A 27170-nucleotide genomic window follows, 5' to 3' on the forward strand; every position below is an offset into this window, starting at 1 on the left:
AGAAATTTCTTATTTCATACAGTATAGTAATCTTATTTATAAAGAATATTTATCTATTTGTATTAAATTCTTATTTAGTTCAGTACTAAATAAGTTTATTTCAAGTAATATTTGTAGCTTGACTTATAAATAACTTCTACTTGTATTCATATATGTTGGATTTTATTCTCTATTAAATAAGTTTATTTCAAGTGAAATTAGTGAATATATCTATGTTCATTTAATAAGCCCGTATTTATTTATTTAAATAAGATTATTGTTTATTTTATCCCTCTTTTATATTATTGTGGTATTAAAATTGTGTCCTATTGGTATGAAAATAGTCTAATTCATTATTCTATATAATTACAGTTGATAACTGAAGAATCTTATTTTAGATTGCAAATTTATATTTTAGTAGTTGATTTGTTATCTTTAAATTTATTTAATTTAGATAATAAAGTTTCCATATTAATTTTTATGGATTTAATATTAATGTATTGTGAATAAAAAAACACAAGATATTGTTAATTTGTGATTTAATTAATTTTGAAAACTCTTAAAAAAAGTATCATTTGATCTTTCATAATAAAGAAAATGATTTGAATTGTAAAATACACAAAAAAATTCATCAGATATATTATGTCATTAGCACTTTATCACTCATTCGTCAAGATATTTTTTTATTCATTTATTAAGGATTTGACTCTAAATCTTTTGTTTGATAGACACACCCGATATATATTTCACTTATGAGGAATTTTTAAAGAATCCAGACTTAAAGTAAAACCTTTATTTAAATACATTTATTTTGTTTGATGAAAGTAAACATTTTTTCTTGAGGAAAAAACTCATAACAAGTGTTGTAGTCAGACGAATATAGTCAGTCAAAGACTTATTTTATACTTAACTTTTCTAGCTTAGAGAGATTGTGTCAAACACAAATTTTACAGATAACTAAATCACTTGATTAACATAGATTTATGTTTACTTTAAAAAGTAATTAGATCATAGTTTTAGTGCCTGACTAACCGATGCATGTGTAGATTAGATACTTAGTTTAAAATCGCTTAACAAAACATTTAATAAGTTATTAAGTATTAGCTCTACTTAGGTTAGAGCAGATGATAATGATATGCAATGTAAAAATAGAAAAGGAGAGAAAAACTACACACAATAATTTATATTGGTTCATCTATTACAATAGATTACATCCAACTCTTAACTAACTCTATCAAGTTCAACTAAGCATACTAATGTTACGAAGTAAGCGTTGGGTATTATGTGGGTTCACAGTCATTCCTAGTTAAACCCTTGAATATTCTTTCCTATAACCTCACCTAGCTGACACTAAGTATTATTGACACCAGGCACTCCTGACTAAACATTGAGTATTCTTTGCTGAAGTCATTCTTGACTAATACTAAGATTTCTTAACACCAACCACTCTTGACTCAACACTAATTATTATTTGTTCAAGCCACTCTTCACTAATACTTTGAGTATTATTTTATACTTTTTAGTCACTCATTGCTAACATAGGAAAGGTCGAAGATTTGAATGATCGTCCAATCATTTTGTCTAACTAAGGGAGAGTGTTTGCGTCTTAAGATGAATATAAGATTTTGGTTACCTCTCATAGTTTAGATCATTTCTCACTCTGTGGGGGTTACATCTTTTGACAAATACAAGATGAAAATTCACTCTCCTAAGAGACCAAAGAGACTTATCTTGTGTTCTCTTCTTCTTTACGTAATCTCTTGAATGACTGATAGTATATGCTTCCCTCAGTTATAAAGGCTTTTGTACCATCGTATGGTAAAAGTGCATATCATACATGACAAGTAAGCCAAATTTCAAATGTAGTTTGTCACGAGAGTTGTTGGTCCTTGCAACTTTAGCTCATATCCCAAGAAATACTGAAATGTTGTCTTGACGCAAATCTTTTTTAGGATAGATGTAGAAGGTAGTCTCTAAAATAGATTCAAGCTTTAGGAATATTCTTTGATTTTGTGTTTGACTTTAAGTCTTCATTGAGCGCATCATCAAATGCTCTCTCACTTCTTTATCAGACATTTTGGTTGATCTTTGTAACACTCATTTCGTCTGACACTCATCAATGCTTATCAGAGGAAGTAAAAGGTTTGTTCAATGATTTTTTGTTTGTTATTCATTCTGCTACAAACCTTGTTGTTGATCAACAATTTCCTATCATTTGATAGAAAAGACACTAGTATGTGTTGAAGATAGATGAAGACTCTTCTCAACTTGGATAAAGAAAGTGTTTGATGAAGAAAATCTTCTTAAAGGTTGATGTACATTGTATTCATGGTCCTGTTTTTGAACTCTTGTATCTGCACTCTAGGTGTTTTCTTTCCTATAATTTCTCTTTGTAAAGGTGTTTATAATTGTACTTCTTGACAGGGTTTCTTGAAGTAAGTGTGTTGCTGAAATAGGGTGTTTCAGCTTGTGTTCTTTGTTCTTGGAGGGTTCAAGAACCAAGTAGTGTTTCTAAAGATTGCTTTGGCTTAGTGAAATCCATCTTGGTAAAAAGTGGGAGTGCATGTAGCTCTTGATGAGTGAACCAGTATAAAACTATGTGTGCTCTTCTCCTTCCTTGATCTTTTCTTTAAATCTAAAATCTGTAATAAAATGAATCTGTTGTTTGAAAATTGAATCTATTGTTCTTTTTACTGTTACTGGGTTAAATCATATACTGTTCTTCAAGATTCTGATAAGGCCTGTATCTTGCTTAAAATTCACTGTGTCTGTAATTGTTGATTGAGTAATACAAGTGTTTAAAATTCAATTAAGCAATCTTGTTCAGAATTCTTTTGTCTTTGAAACTGCTTTCAAAAAGATTTTAAAGGTTGTCTGTCAAAATTAATTTCTACACTGAGTATCTCTTAACTGAATTGTTCCTTTTAAATCTGCTAGTATTTGGAATTATTAAGCAAGAAATTAAATATGTTATTTCTAAAATAAATATGTTGTATTTTTTGAACTACTACTTGAACTCAGAAAATAAATATGTTTTTACTTTGAATCAATCTTTTTTTTTTCTATTAGGATTTCTTAAAACTGTTTTCTTTGCAAAAAATTTATAAGTCCAATTCACCCCCCTCTTGTACTTAGACACTAATAAACCTAATACTATGATATGATTTTTGCCTTAACAAACTCAACTTCATGCTTTGAAAAATATTTGTTATTTGAAAATTGAATGTAATTGATTTAGGAATGAAGATTGATAATGATTAATAAAAACAAAATAAAAAAGAGAAAGAAAAAGAAAGATCACAAAAAAATATATATACTAGTTCATATCACAACTAATCATATATCTAGTCTCAATTATTCAACCTTAGAATACTTGGAATTCATTATCTTTATATATTTATACCACAAGCAAAACATACACAAGACAACAGATAACAAAGATCAACTCTTGAGTACAATCAAAAGGATATGTCCCACCTTGGGATCACACCAAGAGAAAACCAACTAAATTAACTCTTGAACACTTAAGAGGATATAAATTGGAAACACTCTACCAACTCAAAAAAATTGATGTTACCAGAAACAACATAACAAAAGCAACACATAAACTTCTCTTGATGCTTGACTTTACTCGTCAAGTCCAAAATCTCCCTTTTTTTTAGATGACACATACTTAATGCATGATCAAAACTTAGATGTTGGAGATACTCACACATTGCTTCCATTAGAGTATTCAATCACATATGTAAAAACTCAGTGCATGGAACTCTCCCTTGTTAAGACATGAAATACAAGGGAAAAAAAAAAATAAAGAGATCAGATTAAGAGTAGAAAAAAAAAACTCATCTTAAGCTCATGTATGAGCAAACATGCATATATTCTTCCCCTAAAAAAAATACATCAAAAATCATATAAAATAGCATGTGCTAAAGAAATAGATAAGAAATATTAAAAAAGTCTGGAATAATCATTATGCTCACATGCTAATAAAAAAAAAACTTCAAAAAAACACAATTCTCTAATATAATTGATTATCATCCTTGTAATCAAAACACTAAAAAAATATTTATGCATTTTTAATCTATTATTTGGTAATTTAATCTATTATTTCACCCTACTAATCGATTAATTTATAGTTTAATAGATTTAAACATGAACTATGAGCATAAAGCAATCCCTGGAATACAAACACAAAATTGAAATTTATTCAAACATAATCCATTTATTGAATTCAACAAAAAATTGAAGAGGCCATTTTTGGGCTATTTTCAAGGCGCTAGTGTTTAATCCTCACTTATTCAATCCACTTTTTTGCTTATTTTTAAGTCTCATATTTTCTAGGATTGGAATAGAAAAAGGCTTATGTATCTATAAATAAGACCTCTTTTTTCCTTGTACACTCACCTTGAAATTGAACTTGAATTAATGATCATTTTTTCAATCTTCTTGCTCTTTTGAGGTTAGAAACATGAGAGTAATCTTCTTGTTCTTGTTGTGCATATTTATGTGTAATATTTCTAATACATGCTCTAATGTTTTTTTATGCACTTATAAATTTTGCTATCATAAAAAATGGAGAGATTGTTGAGACCCTATACAATCTAAGCCCTAATAGATAATCTTAAGCCAATAGACCACCTATAAAGTTTTGATAATAACAAACACTCTAAGTGTTTTATATGTTTGAATGAGTTTAATTTATTTGAACATTTTAACACGTGTTTTGTGGTAGCTCAAGGATAAATAAACCATCCAATGTTTATAGCAAGTCTCGTAGTAATTAATTAATTGTACAAGCTAAAATCATCAAAGGATTTTTTAGATAAATAAAGTGTTAAAAACAATTGTATCATACAACTATAATATATATGTATAAAACTGATTTAATTCAAACGATCAAATAGGTTATACTAATATGGAAACAAACGAATCAACACGATTATGATCAATTATGATTAATTATCATATTTGTATATTGTGTTTGAAATGTTTTCATTTTAGAACAAATACATAAACACCTTATTGATTAATATAAAAAAAAAAAGCTTTCTCATCAAGCATTTATGAAAAAGAAGATGAAGATTCTCATTGAAGTCCAAGCAAAGATCAAGTCTTCATATTTCAAACTACAACTGTCATCTTCTAGAGTCTATATAAAGAGAACAAGTTGAAGAGGAATAACACACAAGAATATAAAACAATACAAGTTTTCTCAATTCTTTCTATCTTAGTGTTCTTTAGGGGAGCTATAGCCTTTTATCCAGTGAACTTATATTGTGCTTTCTTTGAAAGTCTTCTTTTCTTTTTAGAGGTTTTAATCTTAGGGGAGTTAGGACAACTGGAATCAAGAGTGGTTAGTGTACTTATGAGAACCAAGATTGGTTAGTGTACTCATTTTTAACTAGGAGTGATTGATGTATTCGTTTTTTAATCATTCATTTGATTCTTTGAGCAATCTACTTAAGGGACAACTAGATATAACTGTGTGTTTTGGTGAACCAGTATAAAAATTTGTTATTCTTCTTTAATTTCTTTACTATATAGTCTAGTCTAGTCTAGTCTAGTCTAGTCTGTTGCGAAAAAAAGTTTAAGACTTTAATAAATGCCATTCTAGAACTAGTTGTTCCAAAAAATTGATCCTGGAAGCTTGCAACCATATAACCTATAAATAGGGCCACTTGTAAATTAACATTTGATTGAGTGAGGGTATGTTTACTATAACAAAATTGTGAGGGAAAAGTTCTCTTCTTTTTTGAAGTCTTATCTTGTTATATTGATTCAAGTGGCAACTCTAATAATCACTCATCTTGAAAAGTCTTCCAAGTGGCAGAACATCACCTTTCCATTTCCAAATAATTTATTTCTTAGTTTTTCTCTTTACTTGTTCTTACTTAATTATCTAATGCCTCTTATACTACACTTTCTGTCATGATTAAGCTTGTTATACTGGACTTTTTGTCATGATTAAGCTTGTAATGTAATAGGTTTATTTTTCTCCTGCTTTTTGAAATAAACACACTTATATTCTTTATTGAGTTACTTTCCTTCCATCCTAAAGCATCTAAACATCTCGATAAAATCATGCATGTGTCATTTCAACTCATATCAAGTAGTTTTCGGGTTGGCGAAGTGCCAAGACTAGGGGTGGTCATGGATTAGATTTTTTATAATCCAATCTAGATCCAAACAAATGGATTCGATTTAAAATTCATATCCATTTTAACTAGACCAAATTTATTTGGATTTTTTCAAATCCATTTAAAGTGGATTAAATCTATATTAAATTCACTTTGTCAATTAGACTAAATCCATTTCGATATGGACACGGACTAATCTGACTCAACCTCGGTCTAAGCCGACTCAAGTTGGACCTAGACCGACTTGGCTAAATCTATACCCTGGTCCACTCGGCTAGACCTGGACCCGAACCAAATCGGGTCGACCTAGACCCGGGACGACTCGTGTCAACTTGGACACTAGACTCGACCTAGTACTAGGAAGGCTCAACTCAACATGGGCACGAGGGCCCATATCAAGTCGAGTCGGTTCGGGGCTATGACGAGCTGAGTTGACCCAAGCCCATGTCAAGCGAGTCGGTCTAGACTGATGAAAAGCTGAATTGGCCCGTGCCGATGTCGAGCCGGGTCGGTTGGGTCGATGTCGAGCTGAGCCAAGTCGACCCAGGCGGATGTGGAGCTGAATCGACTCAGGCCGATGTGGAGCTGAGTTGGTTCGGCCCATGTCGAGTCGAGTCGGTCCGGTCCATATCGAGTTGAGTCTACTTGGGCCTATGTTGAACTGAGTTTGCCTAGGCCTATGTCGAACCGAGTTGGCCTGAACAAACTTAACCTTGTTCGGGTGCCAACTCGACTTGGGCTTTGGCTCACTCAGCTTGACTTGGGCTTTGGCTCATTCAGCTCGACTTGGGTTAGGGTTTACTTGGCTTGACTTTGGCATGGACCGACTCGACTCAACATTTTAGACTGACTTTACTCGACCTGGGTTCAGATTGACTCGACTTAACTTAGACCGAGTCAAGTCAAAATCCAAACAATCCAAAAATATATCTAATTTATATCTAATCTATATTCAATTATATGGATTAAACTTAAAATTAAAAAATATAGATTTAAATTTTAAATAAATTCATTTAAATAAATTAAAAGTAATATCGATTTGGATTTTTTTACTACCCTAATAAGACAAATTGAAATATTGTTGGAATGAAATAATATAAAGGGACTTAAAATATTGTAAAATATACACCTGAGATTTGTTAGACTTAAGATATATAAACCTTAGGAGTTAAAGAGTATTTAAGCGACAAGATAAATAAATACAGTGTAATTATTTTTATTCTTTAGATGTGGTCCAAAAATAAGAAGAAAGCCAAATGGGAACACGTGGAGGACAAAAAGAATCTATGTTACTTTTAAATAAGACATTGCATTCTCCTGTCAATATCGCCATCACTCATCACAGATTTAGTTGAATCACAGCCGTTCGTATATCTTTTGCCATATTAGTGGGCCCTCATGTGGGCAATGATGCTTTTTCTTAGCATAGTTGGAAACCAAACAAAACACTGTGTGTGACCGAAGGAAACTACATTCTTTGAATAAACAATTCACGGAAGTTGTCAGAAACCGACCACAGTTATAAAATTATAACACGTTAATTTTTTCTTTGCGTGCATGAATAAACCATCATTTTTTTAAATATAATTATCTTATCTAAATAGTTTCTAAAGTTTTGTTAAATAACTATTTTAAAGAAAAAAAATATTTGATATCTTATGGTCGATTCTAATATCAAATAAAGAAAAAAATTGATAAATAAATATTTTTAACTATTTTTTTAATTGTTATATTTACTCTCTTTTGTTTCGTACTTTTGAAGTATTGTATAAGTTTTTTTTTCTATGTATCTGATTCCGAGATACTCAGATACAAAATTATAATTAAATATAGAATAATATAGAATTTGGTATTCAAATAACTCAAATAATATGATAACAAAAGTATAAAGTATAAGAATTTAGTAATTAATTATATCTTTTATTTCTTTTTATTATTTTAGTATTTATTAAAAAATGTTCAAAAGTCTATAAATACATATTGATTATATAGGGAGTTCTTACTAATCTTGTCACAAAATAATCATATACTCAATATTTTTTATAAATATTATCAAGTCGAGTATAAAACAATCTTTTGCAGATAGTTCTTCCAGTTCTTCCATTGGTCTTTATCAAAAGTTTGGTGGTTACATTTAGGAGAATCTAGTTTGATTTTCTAGGGACTTACTTCTTTCACCTTATTAGAAGAACAATATGTTTATATTCAGTATGAATATTTGGTGCTCAAAATGAGACTTGGGTAAAACTTTTTCCCAAAGCAGAAGTGTTATCTTATAGTACTTAACTGAAGCAAAACTATACTTTTCATCCTTGTCAAATTTAGAGATGGACCCTCAAATCACTACAAGAAAATCATGAAATAAAAACCAATTTTAGAGACAAAAAATAATTAGTTGTTATAATGACTAAATTAGAAACCATTTTAGAGACTACAAAAATTTTTGGTTTCTAAATTAGTTTCTATTATTGTTAAATAGTTTCTAAATTGGTATCTAATTAGCTACCAAAGTTTTAACTACCAAGGTAGTTAACTACCAAGTTAACTACCTTGGTAGTTTTAACTACCAAGTTTTAACTACCAAGGTAGTTAAAACTTTGGTAGCTAATTAGATACCAATTTAGAAACTATTTAACAATAATAGAAACTAATTTAGAAACCAATTTTTTTTAGTTTCTAAAATGGTCTCTAATTTAGTTATTATAGCAACTAATTATTTTTGGTCTCTAAAATTGGTTTCTATTTCATGATTTTCTTGTAGTGAATGAAAAGTCTCATTTAAGAAAACGAGGAGAAACCAACATGGGTCAAGTTGCAAGCTATCCATGAACAACTCACGATATTGACCTAGTATTGAAAAACACACATTGAAGTAGAATTTGCAGGAAAAAACCCAATACACTTTGTTTTGTAGGTAGTTGAGTCTTATCCCATCCCGATGGAGAAAAACCTGTAAAGGACAAGGGACAACCAATGAATGATGCCCGATCTTGGAGGTACGAAGTAGAGGTACGGACACAACAACTTCACATTAGCATCGAACACCAAATCAAGTTCATGGCTCGTTATCATAGAGGGAGTGATGCAATCTGTGTGGTTATTTCTTGGAGTGAATTGAATTGGCAGCGAAAGAGAATGAGAATGCACCGAAATTGGAGAGGAATTGGTGAAGAAATAGAATGATTTAGGTGCTAAATTTAGGAAGAGGTGTGACCAACTTCCTAAGGCTTTATTAGGCCAATTGGCTCTCTAGAAAAAGTATATTTAGGGAGAGAATGAATATGAAAATTCAGCGTACTCATTCAGCTTCCATAGCTCTTAAGCTTCCATAACTCTAGTTAAGCAAGCTTAACCATGGTGAGCTCTAGTAATCTAAGAAGTCATCGCCCAAGCTTCTTAAGATAGTCTAAAAACCCTTGCTTGTATGACAAGTGAGGGTTTCTAGAATGTCTTTGAATTACTTAAGAACCTACCCTAAAAATGGTCCAAAAATACAAGACATGAAGAATTATCTACTCTACTTTTTACAAGTTTTTATAAAAGCTAAGAAAAATATTTATTTTGTATATCTTGAGATTGTTATATGCTCTTAGTTTTTTGTATGATGGCTTGGAAAGTGAAGATGGTCCTCCATCAGGTTCCCCCCTTCAAAAGGATTTGTCCTCAAATCCGAATTAGGGTGTCACCTTATTAATGGAGCATGGTGAGCATATTCCACCTGGGTCATGTATCCACATGTAAAAAGTAGCAAACATAAGGTGCGAAAGAATAAAATCTGGAGGATATATAAACATGGTGAAAAAACAAAAGAATTGGGTTGTGTGATATCGTTATTCACTAGTGTAGAAAATGCATTCTACAACAACATATTAAGTCGGTTAATTGAGAACCGATGTAACTAAAAATGCAGTGACATTTTTGTAAATATTTGACATATATTACACCGGTTGTAAGGATCAACCGATGTAATATGTTTTTTTCAAAGTTAAAAAATAAAGTTTTTAAAAAACTTATTTTAGTGTTAAACATATTACACTGGTTGGTTAATCCAACCAATGTAATATGTCCTTGAAAGTTTTAAAAAAAAAGTAATTTGGCGATACACATATTACAACAGTTGGTTCGTCCAACTGATGTAATATGTCATTGAGAGTCTAAAAAAGAAAGTTTAAAAAAAAGTAATTTGGTGCTAGACATATTACATCGATTGGTTCATCAAATCAGTGTAAATATGTTTATTTACCCTACCGTTTCCTCACACTCTCACTACTCACTGCGCTTAAAATTATTTCTCTCTAGCTTTTGCCTTCACCATTGATGTCGCACTACTGCCACTGTTCTAATTCGCTTATACCACCGCTCCGCACCGCTTCCTCCACCATTAATGATGAAGAGACATAGCATCTTTTTGTTCAAAGCTGTGAATCTGAAGTGTGGTTGGTAAGTGAAGTTATTTAACTATTTTATTTATATAACATTAATAACTTAATATTATTTAATTCACTTTGTTTATTTCATTTATGACAGGACTGTTGGAAGAAAGCTCAAGTCACAACACAAAAGAATGTTATTCTGCACCTAATGTCTCGTTCAGGATATCAAAAGCTTGAACAATCACTAATGATGGAAAATGAGCAATCTAGACAGGAGACTAGGTTTGAGATTGATACCGGGGTCACTGAACCTCCATCACTATCTTCCCGCCACGAAAAATGGAAGATGGCCCGATTTAAAAAGTCGGGTGCATTTAAATCTGAGCAATCATGGATAGTCTCGGAAAAAAATTGTAAGTTATTTTTATCCTCTTTTACATTTATTTTAAAGCATTAATTATATTAAAAACTTATATGATTTTGGTCTCTTGCATGATTCATTGTTTGAGCAAAGCTCCCATGGTAATTTTGTACCTGAAGGTCGTCATGATATCTTGGTTGAAGCAATTGGACAATCTGAGCATTGTAGTTGTGTACACTCATCCTCTCTCCCCGCCTCAGAGACCAAAGCATAACTGACGAATAAAATACGTCAAGAACTAATAAAGGAGATGAGAAAGGAGACTGATAGGTGCGACTAGAGTTGCAACAGGAGTTTCTATAACAAAAACTTTGTGTTGAGCCGCATGTTAGTCCCGCACCCAAGAGCACAAATTGACAAGACAAGCCAATATGAAGTGCTGGTAGAAGGCGACATCTTTCCTAAGGTGGCCATAAAAAGTCTATTAAGAGGCCACCATCTTAGAAGTACAAGTATCTTGTGGAATCCGCTGCAACTTCGTGGCTTTGTTATGAGCCTTACATTACATTATGCAGACGAATAAATGAAAAACACTTATTTTTCTGTTCTTATTTCGAAAGAAAATCTTTCCCTCTTCTCACCAATCACCGATCACCGAACATGGAAAAACGGTCAACAGCACCACCCCACCTACTGGCCTTGCCCTTTCCAGCAGAAGGGCACATCAAACCCATGTTTTATCTGACAAAACTTCTTTGCCACAAAGGCCACAGAATCACCTTCGTCAACACCCAGCACATCCACAATCGCCTCCTTCAACACACAGACCTACCCTCCTTCAACTCCGATTTTCCCGATTTTCGGTTCACATTCGTCGCTGACGGCGTGCCTCACGACCTTGCTCCCGACGACTTTAGCGTCACAATATCTCCGACGAGTAGGTCCAGGGTCGCGGAGGAGTTCGGAGAGATGTTGAGAGGCCTTGTGGAGAATCCTTCGGAGTGGGGCCCACCCTCTTGCATCATTGCAGATGGGATCATGTCGACGATTGCCATGGACGCTGCTCAAGAGGTGGGGGTTCCGGTCATTGCTTTCCGAACCTACAGTGCCACTGCCACGTGGGTCACAATCCATGTAATCAAAGTTCTTCATGAGGGACTCATGGATATGCAGGATCCGGGTTAGTATATAAATTTCATCCATCAAATTTTACTTCATACCAATGTTTCATCAGTGTAACTGTATAATGCAAAACCTCAAAGACAACTAAAACGATTCATCTTTACAAAATTAGCTTAAACTATATTGTGACGTGAAAATTATATTTACTTTAAACTATAAATTGATTTTAAGTGAAAATTAATCTTATGTTCAGTTCATCTGAAAATATATATTTTCATTCGGTATGAGTAATTTGATTCGGATATTAATAAATTTTATTAGAATAAATTTTAATCACTTATTAAGAATTGAATTTAAATTTAACTTATTATTTTAAAAATTTAACTTGTAGGATGAGGGTGGTCTCTATATATAAATAAAAATTGATTATATTGATATGTGATTTTTAACATCATTTTTTAATCTATTTTTTTTTATTTATATTCTTTAAAACTATATTGACTTTGTAATTTTTTTTTATATATATAATGAATAAGTTATTTTATTGGTAGATATAAAACCCAGAGAACAACATTAAAATTTAGCTTTTCTTACCATCCACAAAGAGATGTTCAAACGAAAGTTCTCAATTGAGATTAGAAGCTTACCTACATTGCTATATCAAAAAGCACCCTCACTCTTGGTACAATATCTCCACCTCGTAGAACTATGTCACAACATGACCCAACAAGCCCAAACAAACCACTTTGAGGACAGGCAATTGCTTCCTGCACCATATCACTGCACCCAATCACATGAGAAAAACCGAAAATACCCTTAAAAAAATGGGGTGCATATAAAATTACATTCTGAATCCCCTTTTCCAGAACACAATAATCTCTTCCGGATAAATTTTTCTGGAATGTATTATTTTCTGTTCCAGATTTTTTTATCCGGAATGGGATTTTGATTTTCTTTTTCTGGATTTTTATATCCAAAACACAAAAATCTCTTTCGAATTTATTTTTCTGGAATGCATTATTTTCAATTCTGAATTTTCATTTCTAGAATAAAGGGTATTTTTGGGATTTTTGAAATTATGTTGGGTGCAGGTTCAAAAGTGTTGGGTGCAGGGAGCATTTGCCTGGAGGACAAAGTGCTTGACCCAGAGGATGGTAATATTACACCACGGTCCATCATTCCCTCAAACACAAAATACAAATTACTCAACCCAATGTTAGACCTTCGATACACATAAACTTAGAAAACTAGGGTAACTAAATTCTTCTTTACTCATTCGTGATGATTTTAGACCTAAAATAGGAACTGAATGAGTCAATTTGGGCATTTACAAAGTTAAAAGTACTTTCCACCTATACGGCTAATTTATTACATCTCTATATAGTAAGCTCAATTACACTATTTTCTCCATCCATTTGAGTTGAATAATTTATCTTTTGGGTCTGTTGGGATTGATGGATCATGGTGTAACATTTGGTTTCACTTAGAATAATTGATTCTAAAACAAGACCTTATTTTACATTTAAACAAATTTAGGGGATTTTAGTCGTGGACAAAAAAATTATACTATATTTTTACTTCGAAATTGATTTTATAATAAACCCATATAAAAACATAAACTCCTTTGACCAGTTTGAACTAAAATTAACTTTACAAAAGTAATTCATTCAAATTTAATTTTACAAACATTCTTCTAAACACGATACGAAAAACGTATATTCACGTCGGTTATGCATCAATTCAAGAGCAGACACTAAAAACCTACAAATAACATTAGCTTGTGTCGACTTGAAAATGGAACGATATTTGTGTGGACCAAATCTAAGATTAACTTACGTAAATATTATGGGTTACATCGACGCTAATGGGACTCAAGAGAAAAAATTTAAAAGAAGCTACATTGCGTAGGTTAAGCCCACATAAAAATTTTAATAAATTAGTAAATTTAAACATAGATTCGCTTACACCGACGCTTAAGTAGACGAAATTGAAAAAAAAGCTAGCATGCATAGGTCCATGCGAAACATGAAACTAAGAATAAAATTAAATGTAATTAAAGGTATGCGTGAGCTTTGGCCTACGCTTGTACACTATAAAAAAAAAGCATTTTTGAGTAGTTTAAGGGATTCCTTAACCTGTATTCTAAATTTCATTCAAATTCCAAATTCATCTAGAAACTCAACAAATTGAAAAAAAAACCCATCAAACTCGCCTTTATGTTAATTTTAGTTATCAGCAACGCACACCACCACAAGTAACACCAAACCCTTCAATCCCGCTGCAATGACACAAAAATGCTTTCAACGAACTTAGGAACTCAAAATAAAGAACCACAACACACGCGTATTGGGATTTACTTACCAAATGGAGTTGCGGAGGAACTGAAACGGACCTGTGGAGAAACTCAAACGAACCTACGAGGAAACAAAAATAGAAGTGCAGTGGGATTTTTTATGGAAAGAAGATGAACAACGGCGAAGGAATGAAAACGGTGAGAACCTGGAAAATAACAAAGGTTAACACAAATGTAACTCACCAAGAGGGAGGAATTCACTGTCACAAAAAACCCTTCAACTTAGATTTTCTAATTTTGGAAAATATAAGAACACAAAGGAAGAAAGTGAGTCAGTTCTAAATATATCTCTTAAATAGTGTCGGCCAAGCCGACACAAAGTTCAACACGTGTTTAACGTAAACTACATTGACGCAAAGTTCAACACACGTTTAGCATCAGCAAGTCGGCGTTAGCCCTTTTTCAAATTTACTGTCCCCTCATTTTTATTTATTTTTAACTACTCTTTTTCATTATTACTTTTATGTCTTTTTATAACTTTTTTGTTTAATTTAAATAATTTTATTATTATAAATTGTTGTTAATTACATTTAAAAAGTAATAAAAAAGAATGATACTCTATTTAATTAACTTAAATACATATATTCAAATTAATAATGTCATTTAAATAAGTATATGGTATATTTTTATATAGAAACTTTCTTCATTTCTTGGTAATTAGTGCATTACAATTTCACTCTTATTACACTGAGAAGCTACAATTTGATGATTGACTTGGAATTAAAATGCAGAAGATGTACATAAGGTGGTATCAAGCATTCCAGGGTTAGAAAATTTACTGAGAGATTGTGATCTTCCAAGTGTTTACAAACTGAAACGTGGAAGCCTTGCTCTTGAATTCTTCATGAAAGAATACCAAACCATGACGCGAGCTTCTGGTCTTATACTCAATACATTTGATGAGTTAGAAGCTCCCACCATCACCAAGCTCACCACTGTGTTTCCCAGAGTCTACACAATTGGCCCTCTTCACACTCACCTCAAGAACCAAGTCACACAAAACCCTTCACTGTCCCTTAATGTCCGAACACAAGATAGAAGCTGCATAACATGGCTTGACCATCAAAGGGCAAAGTCAGTTTTGTATGTGAGCTTTGGCACGGTGGTGAAGCTATCAGAGGAGCAGCTTTTGGAGTTTTGGCATGGTTTGGTGAATAGTTTGAAGCCTTTCTTGTGGGTTATTAGGAAGGAGTTGATGGATGGAAAAGCTGGTTTTGGTAACAATGTAGCTAAAGAGCTTGAGTTGGGAACTAAAGAGAGAGGGTTGTTGGTTGAATGGGCACCTCAAGAGGAGGTTTTGGCACAACCAGCTGTGGGTGGTTTCTTGACACATTGTGGTTGGAATTCAACACTGGAATGTATAGGTGAAGGTGTGCCTATGCTTTGTGTGCTTTTCATGGTGGATCAGACAATCAACAGTAGGTGTGTGAGTGAGCAATGGGGGATTGGAGTTGGTATAGATGGGATCTTTGATAGGTTGATTATTGAGAAGATGGTGAAGGATGTGTTGGAGAATCGGATCGAAGGGCTCAGAAACTCTGCGGATCAGATTGCAAAGCAAGCTCGTGATAGTATCAAACAAACTGGTTCTTCTTCTCGTAATATAGAGAGTATGATAAAGGACATCTTGTCAATGAAGGAACAAAATATTCAGCATAAGAAGTAGTTTGTTTGTCCAATGATAAAGAATAATTTCAAATCCAGTGGGGACGAACTCACTAATCGAAGTGGGACGAATTCACTAATTTAGTTCGCAGCTCTTTAAAATCTGCAACCCACGTGGACCAACGGCGGGACGGAGCATGTTGGTCTGCTGGTCCGTGTAAATAAAAAATTAATTATTTAATTTTTTGTAAAAAAATAAATTTATACCTCATTCACCTAGTATTGCAGTGTAACATTTATTTTATTTTATTTTAAAAAATTAAATTTAATGTACTAAAAAAATGTTTTATTTTAATCATCTAACAGAGTTAGTATTAAGAGTGACAATGAATTTAGTTTTAAGTAAAGTCTTATATTTAAAATTTGTTAATAAAAAAATATAAAAAAGAGATTTCAATAGGATAGTTAAAAAATTAGTCATCTTCATTAAAATACTTTGTAGTAAAACTTTGATATGATACTCTTATACATTTATATACATATAGGAAAAAATAGATGCAAAGCCAAACTTTAATTATTTTTAATCAAATCTTCTAACAACCCTCATACTTGAATTTATATTTTTATCTTAATTAAATGAATTGAAACCTGGATAAAATTTTATTTTTCTGCCGTAGGAATACATTTTTTATAATTAATAAAATTTTAATTTTTGAAAAAAAAGGATTCTTATGCGGGCTGACCCGCATGTTACTTCTTATGCGGGGTGAGCTAGTGAAATGAGCCCACATTCCTAGTGTGGGCGCGGCCAAATGCGGGATAGGCCTATGCGAGGCGGGCCAGCCCACATTGCCACCCCTCTAACGTTAAGTTGAGTAATTTGTATTTTGTGCGTGTGGGATTGATGGACTGTAGTGTAACATTACCATCCTTTGGGTTAAGCACTTTGTCCTCCAAGTGATTTGTTTGGGCTTGTTGGGTTGGTTGTATGGGAAGTGTGTGAGTCTGGGAGGGGCTGCTTCTTCCTACACCTCCATACCTTCTTTTCTCATCTCCATAGATTTTCGTATTTCCAAAAATGCTCCTCTTTAATATCTCGGATTACATAATCTGGAAGTCATTTTTCAAATTTGTAATTAGCTTCTGGATTATATAATCCGGAAGCCTTTTTTTTCAGATGTATGATTACTTTTCGGATTACATAATCCGAAAGTCTATTTTAACTTTCGGATTATGTAATCCGGAAGTCTTTTTTCAAATGCATTTTCGGATTATATAATTCGGAAGTTACTCTATGAGAGTGATACAAGAAAGATAAGAATGTATTTTCATGTTCTGAAAAAGAAGATATGGAGGTGCTGGAAGAAACCGTCTCTGAGGTTCTGGATGGTTGGAGTGAACAACTGTAAACTCTGTAGTCTAACAAACATTTGCATCAACTCATTCGATTGAACTCAAAATTCAATATTTATTACTTTGATTAGTTGTGCATTTATTAGATTAGATAAATTGTTATGTACATGGATGTCAAAAAATTTTAAAATACTTTTGTTACCCGCAAGTTTTTCGAGATAAACGTGGTTTTGAAAAATTAAAGTCTATTTAAAATACAGAACGTAGGAATGTATTTTTTGTACAGTGTGAATTTTATACTACATTATGTTCTTATTTTTGTATTGATAAAACTGATTTTTTTCACATATTAATTAAAGAGGAGGATATATAATATATATTTGAGTACAAATTTTTGAATATATATGAGTCACTTTTACTTTTGGTCAAGTTGGCCACTCATTAGATTTTTTTTTAAACTCAGTATCAGACCAATTTAGTGATATATAGTCTCAATAGTTTACTCAACCTAAACTTCATAAATTAAAACGGTTTTTAAATCTGGAACTTTAGATAATAAGGAAGTATATCAAACTTATACAAATAAGCATGTAACCAATCAAATGGAAGAAAAAAACACGATATTTAGAACTATAAAATAACATATAAAAATTAAAAATATTATTGATATTTAAAATAGTTTTTATTATAATAAATTTATAAATTAAGTTGAATTCTAAAATTGATATCTAATTAGTTATTAATATTTTAACTAAAGTTAGTAGTTAAAACCTTGATAACTAATTAAATATTAATTTAATTTTTTATTAATAATAGAATAATTTTAAATATCAATAATTTCTAGAATAGTATTTAATTTAATTAATAAAATAATTAATAATTTTTTATCTTTAATATTGATTTTTATTTAATAATATTTTACAAAAATAATTTAAATACTAAAATTTATAGATTGTAAAAAGAAATATGCTTCATCAATGTTTTGAAAAATAAATTATTTTTTTATAAAACTTTCATATTCAACATGATGCAACTTAATATCTCAATACTTCATTAATAACAATCATCACCAATCACACCTTCACACGAAAAAAAAAGTAACAAACAAACACTATTTCTTATGCTGAATATTTTGTTCCTTCATTGTCATCATGTCCTTGATCATACTCTCTATATTACGAGAAGAAGAACCAGTTTGTTTGACACTATCACGAGCATGCTTTGCAATCTCATCCACAGAGTTTCTGAGCCCTTCAATCCGATTCTCCAACACATCCTTCACCATCTTCTCAATAACCAACCTATCAAAGTTTCCATCTATGCCAACTCCAATCCCCCATTGCTCACTCACACACCTCCCGTTAACCGTCTGATCCACCATGAAAGGCCAACAAAGCATAGGTACACCTTCACCAATGCATTCCAGTGTTGAATTCCAACCACAATGTGTCAAGAAACCACCCACAGCTGGGTGTGCCAAGACCCCCTCTTGAGGTGCCCATTCAACCAACAACCCTCTCTCTCTAGTTCCCAACTCAAGCTCTTCAGCTACATTGTCACCAAAACCACCTTTTCCATTCATCAAGTCCTTCCTAACAACCCACAAGAAAGGCTTCAAACTATTCACCAAACCATGCCAAAACTCCAAAAGCTGCTCCTCTGAGAGCTTCACCACAGTGCCAAAGCTCACATACAAAACTGACTTTGCCCTTTGATGGTCAAGCCATGTTATGCAGCTTCTATCTTGTGTTCGGACATTAAGGGACAGTGAAGGGTTTTGTGTGACTTGGTTCTTGAGGTGAGTGTGAAGAGGGCCAATTGTGTAGACTCTGGGAAACACAGTTGTGAGGTTAGTGATGGTGGGAGCTTCTAACTCATCGAATGTATTGAGTATGAGAGCAGAAGCTCTTGTCATGGTTAGGGTTTCTTTCATGAAGAAATCAAGACCAGAGCTTCCACGTTTCATTTTGAAAACATTTGGAAGATCACAATCTCTCAGTAGATTCTCTAGCCCTGGAATGCTTGATACCACCTTGTGTACATCTTCTGCATTTCATTTCCAATTCCATCATGAAATTGTCAAGCTTCTCAGTGTAATAAGAGTGAAATTGTAATGCACTAATTACCAAGAAATGAAGAAAGTTTCTATAAAAATTAACATATATATTTCATTGAATTCCAACCCTAGTATTTTGTTTTCTTTTATATTTAGTGGCTTTACAAGAGATTTTATTCGCATGTATTAATAAAAAATCTATTAATGCAAATTTATTTTTACAAATATATAAGTATTAATATTTAAGAAATTACATGATTCCTTTTTAGAAAAAATTACATCACATTAAATATTGATGGTTTATAGATAACATGACCTAGATTTCTCTAAAATAAGAAAAAATATATTTTTGACACCTTCATCATAAATACCCACTTGAAATTTTTATTTTCATAATACAGTAATAAAAATTAATAATAATTTAATTTTGAGACATATAAAATATCGATGTCATTTCTAAATTATCGGTCAAAATCTCAGTGTTGTAAACATATATGTCTTCAACTAGTATTTTGAATATTAATAAACTTATATAGATAGTATATTCAAATAATCTATAAAATTAATTAATTAAGATAATATTGGATGTGCAGAGATTATCTGCCACACATGTCGACTCATTATAGGACGCAAGTAGAGTTTGTGAATCAAGCGCACTCTACAAGACGTTAAAAAAAAAAGAAGAAATGTTTGCGTTGACCTATAAAACGCTAAAAGAATATAAATTTTAAATTAAATGAGAAATGTATCGCCATGCAAACTGATTTTTTTTTTTAATACTTGCATCGGTTTAGTGGACACATAAACTGAATGCATGAGTGTTGCTTAAAAGTTTATTATTTAAATGTAATAATTTGAATATATGTATTTAAGTAAATAAAGTATCATTTTTTATTATTTTTTAAATGTAATTAACAATAATTTATAATAATAAATTATTAAAATTAAAAAATTAAATTTTAAAGAAGAAATGATAAAAAGACATAAAAATAATAGTTAAAGTAAATAAAAATGAGTGAAAAAAGTAAATTTAAAAAAGAGTTTGCCTTGTTAAATGCGTGTTGAACTTTGTGTCGTGTTGATTGATGCTATTTAAGTGATATATTTAGAGCTCACTCACTTTCTCCCTCTCTGCGTTCATATTTCTCTAAATTAGAAAAAGCTAAGTTGAAGGGTTCTTTGCGGCGGTGAGTTCCTCCCTGCTGGTGAGTTCCATTTGTGTTTTTTCAACTCACAATTATCACTCGTTCGTAGTGTTTAGAGTTTAGGGTTTGCTTCTGAGATGACGCATACCGACGTTAATATACGTTTTTCGTGTAGTGTTTAGATGAATGTTTGTAAAATTAAATTTGAATGAATTACTTTTGTAAAATTAATTTTAGTTCAATCTAGTTATTTTGAATCAAAGGGTTTATATTTTTATATGGGTTACTATGAAATCAAGTTCAAAGTAAAGATATAGTATAATTTTTTTTGTCCACGACTAAAATCCCCTAAATTTGTTTAAATGTAAAATAAGGTCTTGTTTTAGAATCAATTATTCTAATTGAGACCAAATATTACACTAGGTCCATCAATCCCAATAGACCCAAAACATAAATTATTAAGCCTAAATGGATGGAGAACTACATAGTGTAATTGAGCTTACTATAGGTGGAAAGTATTTATAACTTTGTATACATAGGATATTGTGGGAGCTGCCACAGTTTATCAAAACTGTGACAGGTAGGAATTATTCATCAAAACTGTGACAAATAGAAATAAAAAAATTAGAAGTAAAACACTTGTCCTAAGATAAATTTCTCATCACAATTGTAGATAGCAAGTCGTCGTTCTTGGTGGGGTTGGCGGGGTTGGCTGTGTAAGGTGTAAAAGGATGTTGGTTCCTAGATTTGGAATCACAACATCTATTTCACTATTTCTTCCTACACCTTCCATAGAAAGGTGTATGGAAGGTGTAGGAAGAAAGAGTCCATCTATCTTATATTAATTTGACTACACTAATGTTTAAGATGAAATATGGCTTAAGGATAGAGAGTTTTATGAAGTTGGAGACCCAAAATAAAGCAACTAAGGATACATTTCTGAAAAAAAAAAACTCTCACAACATCTATTTCCAATTCCCATTAAAAACCCCACCTAATTCTTTGACTACACCATCCATCCATGTTTTTGTAACATTTAAGGATTTATTAAGAACATGATTGAAACCGACTTGCCGGCACAGGCCAACTACACGGGAACTGTTTTAGTGTTCTCACATTAATATTTAAGTCCAACTGTTTTAGTGTTGTCACATTAATACCTTTTTTTTTTAATTTAACCTTTAATAATTTCTTTAAGTTTTTCTTACAATATTTGATGAGATTTATTTACTCTTAATTACATGTATCGAGCACTACAACATATAATATTATACAAGGAAGAGTAATCAAACTTATGAAGTGATGAAATATTGGTATGAAGTAAAATTTGATGGATGAAATTTATATACTAACCCGGATTCTGCATATCCATGACTCCCTCCTCAAGAACTTTGCTTACGTGGATTGTGACCCACGTGGCAGTGGCACTGTAGGTTCGGAAAGCAATGACCGGAACCCCCAACTCTTGAGCGGCGTCCATGGCAATCGTCGACATCATTCCGTCCGCAATGATGCAAGAAGGCGGGCCCCACGGCGGAGGATTCTCGACAAGGCCCCTCAACATCTCCCGGAACTCCTCCGCCACCCTGGACCGACTGCTCGGAGACACTATGACGCTGAAGTCGTTGGGAGCAAGGTCGTGAGGCACGCCGTCGGCGACGAATGTGAAGCGAAAATCGGGAAAATCAGCGTGGAAGGAGGGTAGGTCTGTGTGTTGAAGGAGGCGATTGTGGATGTGCTGGGTGTTGACGAAGGTGATTCTGTGGCCTTTGTGGCAAAGAAGTTTTGTCAGATAAAACATGGGTTTGATGTGCCCTTCTGCTGGAAATGGCAAGGCCAGTAGGTGGAGTGGTGCTGTTGAGCGTTCTTCCATGTTGGGTGATTGGTGAGAAGAGAGAAACTGGATTCAAATATTATCGATGGAACACACAGGTCAATAAGTAGAGTTTGTTTTGGCCGCCATTAAAAAGATACGCCAAAATCTTCTCTTGTGTAGTCCGCTGCACGTTCGTGCCTTTTTTATAAGCATACTGGCATCCAACACGAACCCAGAGATGCATATCATCTTTAATGACACGAGATAACGAAGGATACTATCACACTGTTAGGAAATGAATTTTAAGCCTAACTCAACCCCGTAAAACTGATTCAATGAGATGAGGTTTACATCCATTTAAAAAGTCTCTAATTTTTAGTCCATGTGAGATTTCCAACCGACACTGAATATTATAAAACATGATACGAATATAATCTCTAAAATATAAGATATAGAGATCAGATCTATATATTATATAATTATAAATTATATAAATTAATAATAAAGATTTAGTTAGACGAATATTAACCTCTAAACTTTCTAAGAGAACTCATTATACCAAATATAACATCCAAGGAGAACACTAAATTGTGGAGGTCAGTAACTAAAGTGTTTTCAAAATAAACGTAATTAGCTTACTAGGAACCTAATTGTAATTAATAAAAATTTCTATTTAAGGACTAAGTTGTAAATAGAAAATAATTAAGAATCAATATTGAAAAATAGTTAGGGGTCAATCTATAATTTTAAGAATGATTTTTTTAGTTATATATGCAATTACGATTTTCTTTTAAGTTAACGGAAAATATTCAATTTTACTCTTAAAGATGTTGATTAAATTTTTAAATAAAAAAGAAAGTCAAATATAAATAATAACTATATTATGTTCTATATTATATACCTAGAAAATCAAGGTATTAAAAAATATCTTTAAATTAAGGGGTTTTGAAGAATGAATATAAAATTTATTTTGAGAAACTTCATAAGTCCTCAAAACATATTTGATAAACCTGAAAATATGACTGTAGAAAATAGCTAATCACAAGTCCAAATTATTTTCATATTAAAATTTAAATTTTTAGTAACTTAAATGAATAATTTTTGGATCAAAATAAATGAAGTGATAGTTTAAAAAAATCAAATTGCAAATTCTTTTTATTTACACTACAAATTGTGTAAATTTTTTAACGCAATATGGACGCAAAATAAAATTGCAGAAAGTAAGGCAAAATTTCACAAATTTTGGTAGAGGAAAGTCTTAGTTTGCACAAAATTTCTGAAAAATTCTTCGGAAATAATTTTCTGTTGAAATTCCATGTAAGAATCTCCATTGAATTTTGGACAAAGCGCAGGTTAAATGGATGAGTATTTACCTAAGAAAAAACTCAAACAGTTTCACACATAAACGAATCTTCCTTTCAGCCCTAGCAGTGATGAATAAAAAATTTATTGCGAATCTTGTGGGATGAATTTGGGGCTCAAATCCCAGCCGAAACTCAACACACATAATGACGAATATCTGGTAAAAATTTCTGACCAAAAGACCCAAGATATAAGGTGTAGTAAGTGATGGAGAACAGGATCAAGAAGAAATAGAGGCCGAAGATCAAGGTCAAGAAGAGGTAGAGGCCGATGTTGAAGAAGCTCAAGGAGACACTAGCTTACCTCAAAGGCTTACAAGGAGCAAGTTTAAAGAATTAGGAAGTAGTGGTAGATTGTTTTCTCTTTTTATAGTATCTTTTGTATAAAAGTATAATGTTTAAATATATAGTTGTTAGAAAGGTGCTTAAGAGGGAAACATTAGATACCTCTTTTGTAAAGCATCTTTAGGCTTTAGTTTAGAATTTTCTAGAAGGTGACTCTTCATGAATCACTATAGGCGTTAGCTTAGGGGACTTTTGGTTAGCTTGTGGTGCAAGCTTTGTAAGCTTCATGACCGGCCCTTGCTCCTATAAAAGGAGGGCTTAGGTCCTTCAAATAATAGAATTGAATTTTGAAGTAACAAAACTCTCCCAAATTGGTGATTGAGTGAGTGAGAACTTGCCTTCTACTCTTCCTAGTCTCATCTTGAGTGCCTTGGTTCCTCAAGTGGTGGCATTTCACACTTATCTTGGAGCATTCACACTTCAAGTGGCGTGCTCATCAACCAAGAACTACAACCACATAAGTCTTCTTTCTTCTCCATCTATTTCTTCCATTTTCATGTCCATTTGAACTCCTTAAACATGTCTTAGGCCTTTTCTTGCAATTCTATTCGGTGTTTTAGCTTCTTTTGCTATTTTGTTCGGTTCATCTTCTTTCTTACTGAGTTTAATCGGTTCATCTTCATTCTTACTTGCTTTTGTTCGGTGCATTTCAATTGTCAAGCATTTTAATCGGTTCATTTACATTCTTAAGCAATTTAATCGGTTCAATTGGCAAGAAATGGACTTCCATGTGAGTTTTGGTGTATTGGCGCAAGTTTTGGTGAGTTCTTGAAACATAGAACATTGATCCATTTCTATAAAAGTGCCTATTCAATCTCCAACTCAAGTTGATTCCATAAAATGTCAAAGAATCATCTCTATCTTATTATTGGAATCATATCAGTAAGTCCCAGACTGAGAATAAACAAAACCGGTTTTTCGAAAACAAAACATCCTGACTTTTCTTCCCTATATCTCCTTTTTGTGATTTGTTTATGGACGTGCCTCCTTAGCTGGGTGCAAAAAACACATGAAAGTACTTGTGTGAATTTTTTCAAAGCAATATGGACGCAGAATAATATTGCAGAAATTAGGGCAAAATTTCACAAATTTTGGTAGAGGATATACCCTTGGTTTGCAAATTTTTTTTGAAAAATTCTCCGGAAATAATTTTCTGTTGAAATTCCATGTAAGAATCTCCACTGATTTTGGGAAAAAACGCAAAAGGTTTTAGGTCAAACAGATGAGTATTCACCTAGGAAAAAAATCAAACAGTTTCACACACAAATGAACCTTCCTTTCAGCCCTAACAGTGATGAATACAAAATTTATTTCAAATCTTGTGGGACGAATTTAGGGCTCAAATATCAGCCGAAACTCAACACACACAACGATGAATGTCTGGTAAAAATTTCAGGTAAAAAGACCCAAGCAATAAGGCGTAGTAAGTCCCAGACTTAGAGTGAATATGATGGAGATCAAGCTGAAGAGGACATGGAGGCCAATCAACAAGATTAAGAAGAGGTAGAGGCACAAATGGAGGACGCCCATGGAGGTCAAAGCCTACCTCAAAGGCTTACAAGAAGCATGTTCAAAGCTTTAGGAGCTAGGGGACATTTATTTTCTCTTTTTGTAATTTCTTTGGTTGAAGGTGCTTAGAGGGAAACATTAGAAACCTCTTTTGTTATAGCATCTTTTAGGCTTTAGTTAGGAGCTTTAGGAAGGGGGGTGTATTAGTAGATAGGTGTAGGAGTAGAATAGGAGGTGCCAAAGTGAAGGAAGAGGTCACACCTTCCTCATGCCTTGTAAATAGGCGCCGGTTCTAGTTTGTTTTAGGGGGGAAATTTGAAATTGTTTAGCTTGCATTTTCAGCACCTTAGGCTATAAATAGAGGTGCTTCCTTTGTAAATTGCAGATTTGAATTTTAGAGAAAAGAAACTATACTCAAATTTTGAGTGATCATTGGAGAGCTTTTGAGCCTTCTTCTCTAGTCTCATCTTGAAGGATCCATGGTGTCCTCAAGTGGCGGCAGCACACTCATCTAGGAGCAACCATCCTTCTAGTGGCGTGATCATCCAACCATACATCCATCTTCATAAGCACTCTCTTCTCCTTCCTTTCTTTTTTTGTTAATTCCTTGTCTTAGCTTGTTTCCTTGTTGAATTTGGTTCGGTAGTTTCATTTTATTTGTGTTGCTTCGGTTCTTTTATGGTGCCTTGCTGTTCTTCATCTTTCTTCTTCATTTTCCAGCTTTTTGTTCGGTTCATTTTAATTTCCAGCATTCAAATTCAGTTTGCTTAGCTTTTGTGCCTTTTTGTTCGGTTCAATTTGACAATAATTGATCTTCTATATGAGTTTGTGTTTTGGCACTAGTTTTGGTGAGTTCTTGTTCATAGAACCTTGATCCATTTCTATGATAAAGTGCCTAGCTCTTAACCAACTCAAGATGATTCCTAAGAATGTCAAAAATCATTCTAATTGTGCTATTGGAATCACATCATGTGGTATCATGAGTTTAGGTGTGTTCTTGTTTAATTGTTGAGTTGTGTAGCACTTTATTTCAAGAGCTCTTTTAATTTCTTGCAATTTAAGTTTCTGTTTTAGGCTTATTTTGAGTTTACTTGCTGTTTTTAATTCTTTTGCCTATCATATGTTTGAGTATTTTCCTTTTTGAATCATGTCAAGTTTTGTCTTAGTCATGTTATTCCATAATTGTCATTACTTCTAGTAGTACTTTTATTGTTTTTGATTGTTTCTTGCTTTAGTGTCATATAATTTTCTGAATTGATATTGATCCTTTGTGCATTTTCTTTTTAGAATTGAGTTCATACTTGTATTCTAGACCTATACAAGTTCCAATACATCATTTTCCATTATGTCTTTGCTAGTTCATAATTATGTTTTTTATTCCTATTAGGATTCCTCTGTTTCTGAAAAAAAAGTGCTTACTGTTTTTCCTTATTGCAATTGATTTACTCACTGGAAAATTCTGAAATTCTGGATTTGTGATATTAAAAGTGATAGAAAAGAGTAGAAAAAAGAATCATTCAAAAATTCAAAGTACACAAAAAATGATAAATAAAATAAAAAAAGTGTACAATTCTGCCGAAAAGAATACGGTAATCTGGCAGCGATTTTAAAAAATTTATCTCAATTAATTGGCTTACTGTTTTTAATTGATTCCA

The 27170-nt window shown here is 32.4% G+C and overlaps 2 protein-coding genes across 2 annotated transcripts; one reads left to right on the forward strand and one right to left on the reverse strand.

The window, feature by feature from the left end:
• Positions 1-11184: 11184 nt before the first annotated feature.
• LOC137819418 (7-deoxyloganetic acid glucosyl transferase-like) lies at positions 11185-16209 on the forward strand. Its single transcript, XM_068623266.1, has 2 exons — positions 11185-12030; positions 15057-16209. Exons 1-2 carry the CDS (start codon positions 11511-11513, stop codon positions 15989-15991), a joined length of 1455 nt encoding a protein of 484 aa, XP_068479367.1. The 5' UTR covers positions 11185-11510; the 3' UTR covers positions 15992-16209.
• Positions 16210-18263: 2054 nt separating this feature from the next.
• On the reverse strand, positions 18264-22513 carry LOC137819494 (7-deoxyloganetic acid glucosyltransferase-like). The gene is made up of 2 exons (XM_068623363.1): positions 21838-22513; positions 18264-19329 (listed from the first exon to the last, which is right to left on the reverse strand). Exons 1-2 carry the CDS (start codon positions 22355-22357, stop codon positions 18395-18397), a joined length of 1455 nt encoding a protein of 484 aa, XP_068479464.1. The 5' UTR covers positions 22358-22513; the 3' UTR covers positions 18264-18394.
• Between the last annotated feature and the right edge of the window lie 4657 nt (positions 22514-27170).

Source organism: Phaseolus vulgaris, chromosome 10 (genome assembly GCF_000499845.2).
Source record: "Phaseolus vulgaris cultivar G19833 chromosome 10, P. vulgaris v2.0, whole genome shotgun sequence".
NCBI classification, from domain to species: Eukaryota; Viridiplantae; Streptophyta; class Magnoliopsida; order Fabales; family Fabaceae; genus Phaseolus; species Phaseolus vulgaris.